Here is a 2143-nt window from a genome sequence, read left to right as displayed (position 1 = left end):
GCTTTCCAGCCTATACAGCTTGGAGTAAGACAACATGCATGAAGAGGATGATGTGGACAAAATACTCATTTGCCTAATAATTCTGCACTCCCTGTATTAATGTTGAATAACAGCTATAAATCTTTTGCTCTGTTTGCTGATGCTGTGTCGAGCTGGCAGAGAGATACTTGTACAAAAGGAGGTAGACTGGAAATTTCTGGATTTTTGGCCCACATTTCAAAAAGAAATCTTTTGTTTTAGTGCATTTACTGCCTCGATTAAAGTTGCCTGAAGCACTGATGAGGAGTCCTCGTGTGCTCTACAAAAATGTTTCTCATGGTGAATTAGGATGCATTTGTCATAAAATATCACTCACAATACTTTTATTATTATGCAACCGGTCTATAAAAGTACTTTCCAGTCCAGTCATCAACATGTTCCTCTAGCAGCAAAACTCACTGAGGTCTTTTTGTTAAGATAATGGGTTTCCTTTCTAAGAGGAAGAGAGAGAGGCACAGAGCATGGGAATACAATCGATCTGGTATCTCACTTAGCGCTGGGGCCCCCAGGCCCTCGGTCCTGGGAACGCTCTTGACTGGCTTGGCCACAAGGAATGTGCTGCCACGGCGCTCAGACGTTTGGCCCCAAATTAAAGAGGGCCGTACATATCCACCAGCAGCATCTCTCCTGAGATATCCACTGCTTTAGCTATCAGGGATAGAGTGGATGAGCAGACACTGGCCCAGGGGGAGAATGGAGGGGAAGAAAGGAAGTTAGAGGGACCAGTGTGAAATCCAGGAAGGGAAGAAAAGTGAGACAGAAGTGAATGAAGTTGGGCCTGGAGAGTATTCATATGTAAGAGTTACAACTGAGTATGCTGATTGAAACTAAATCTTACTTTCACTAACATCAGCTGTTGAAGAGTCTTTAAAAAATGTCAACCTCTTTGTGTAGTTTTTTTCCCCTTGATATCTTTAAAAAAACCTCCTCCTGCAGGGATGGAAGCAGAGTATGACGAGCAGAGCCGTGTGAAAAGCCAAAAGGAGCAGCTGTACCCCCACCTCATCCTCATGATGCTCCCTCCCCACAGGCTGGATGCCCAGTCTTCCTCCCGAAGGCGCAAGCGGGCACTTGACACCAATTACTGCTTCAAGTAAGCCTCATTCGCTCCCCCTGGAAAATGTAATGCACTACTTAGACTATTGCTCATCATCTTAAAATAAATTCTCCCAAAACCGTTTCTCTCTGGCTGCACCTGCGCTGACAATTTAAGACATTTGCCTACTGGGCTAATATTCCAGGGACACTTGAATAAAGCACCCGCATCCAATTAGAATATCAGCTGTCACGTTTCAAAAAACATGACAGGGAAGACGTGTAAATAAGCGCAGAACACACAAAGAATACATGCAATAAACTTGTTAATCACCCAGATGAGCATGGCAGAGGTACTAGATTATACAAGTCAGGATCTGTCTCGGTACTAGCAAACACTACCGCCTCTTACACACCGTCTCCTCAACTCTGGATTTCCTATGACAGGCAGTACCAAAGACACCTGGGCTGACTCCAAGAGGGAAAAAAAGGGCACACCTAAGACTGGAATTTCTGAACTTGAGTCTCATCTCTGACTGAGGCCACGGGGCGGAAAATGTATACTTAAATTTGCGTGTTATCCTCCAAATCAAGAGGGTAATCATTGTCTCCCCCTTTCATTTCTGCAGCAATTACGAGGAGAACTGCTGCGTGCGACAACTATATATTAATTTCCGTGAGGATCTGGGCTGGAGGTGGATACACCAGCCCGAAGGGTACTATGCCAACTTCTGCTCTGGTCCCTGTCCTTACCTACGCAGTGCAGACACCACCCACAGCTCGGTGAGAAAAAGTGCCACTTCTCGAATCCGTTTTGGTGTTTGGAAATGTGCTTGCCAACCCTCATCTCTTTTGTCATCTTCCTTTCACAGCTGCTGAGCCTGTACAACACCTTGAACCCTGAAGCGTCCGCCTCTCCCTGCTGTGTTCCTCAGGACTTGGAGCCCCTAACCATCCTCTACTACGTGGGTCGCTCCCCGAAAGTCGAGCAGCTTTCAAACATGGTCGTCAAGTCCTGCAAGTGCAGCTAAACTTCAAGGTCTTCGAGGGAGGGAAGGGGGGTGCGGGG

General features: G+C 46.3%; 1 protein-coding gene across 1 annotated transcript in view; it reads left to right on the top strand.

Annotated features, from left to right (window-relative positions):
• Positions 1-2137, top strand: part of tgfb3 (transforming growth factor, beta 3) — an 11192-nt gene extending 9055 nt beyond the window's left edge. Inside the window, exons 5-7 of the mRNA XM_005916821.3 lie at positions 976-1132; positions 1704-1857; positions 1947-2137. Coding sequence (XP_005916883.1) covers positions 976-1132; positions 1704-1857; positions 1947-2105 — 470 coding nt within the window. The 3' untranslated portion in view covers positions 2106-2137. The remainder of the gene's footprint in view (positions 1-975; positions 1133-1703; positions 1858-1946) is intronic.
• Positions 2138-2143: the final 6 nt, after the last annotated feature.

Source organism: Haplochromis burtoni, unplaced genomic scaffold (assembly GCF_018398535.1).
Source record: "Haplochromis burtoni strain Fernald_Lab_line unplaced genomic scaffold, NCSU_Asbu1 Contig_16, whole genome shotgun sequence".
NCBI classification, from domain to species: domain Eukaryota; kingdom Metazoa; phylum Chordata; class Actinopteri; order Cichliformes; family Cichlidae; genus Haplochromis; species Haplochromis burtoni.
Note: the sequence above shows the minus strand (reverse complement) of the source record. Positions and strands in the feature narration are given on the sequence as shown.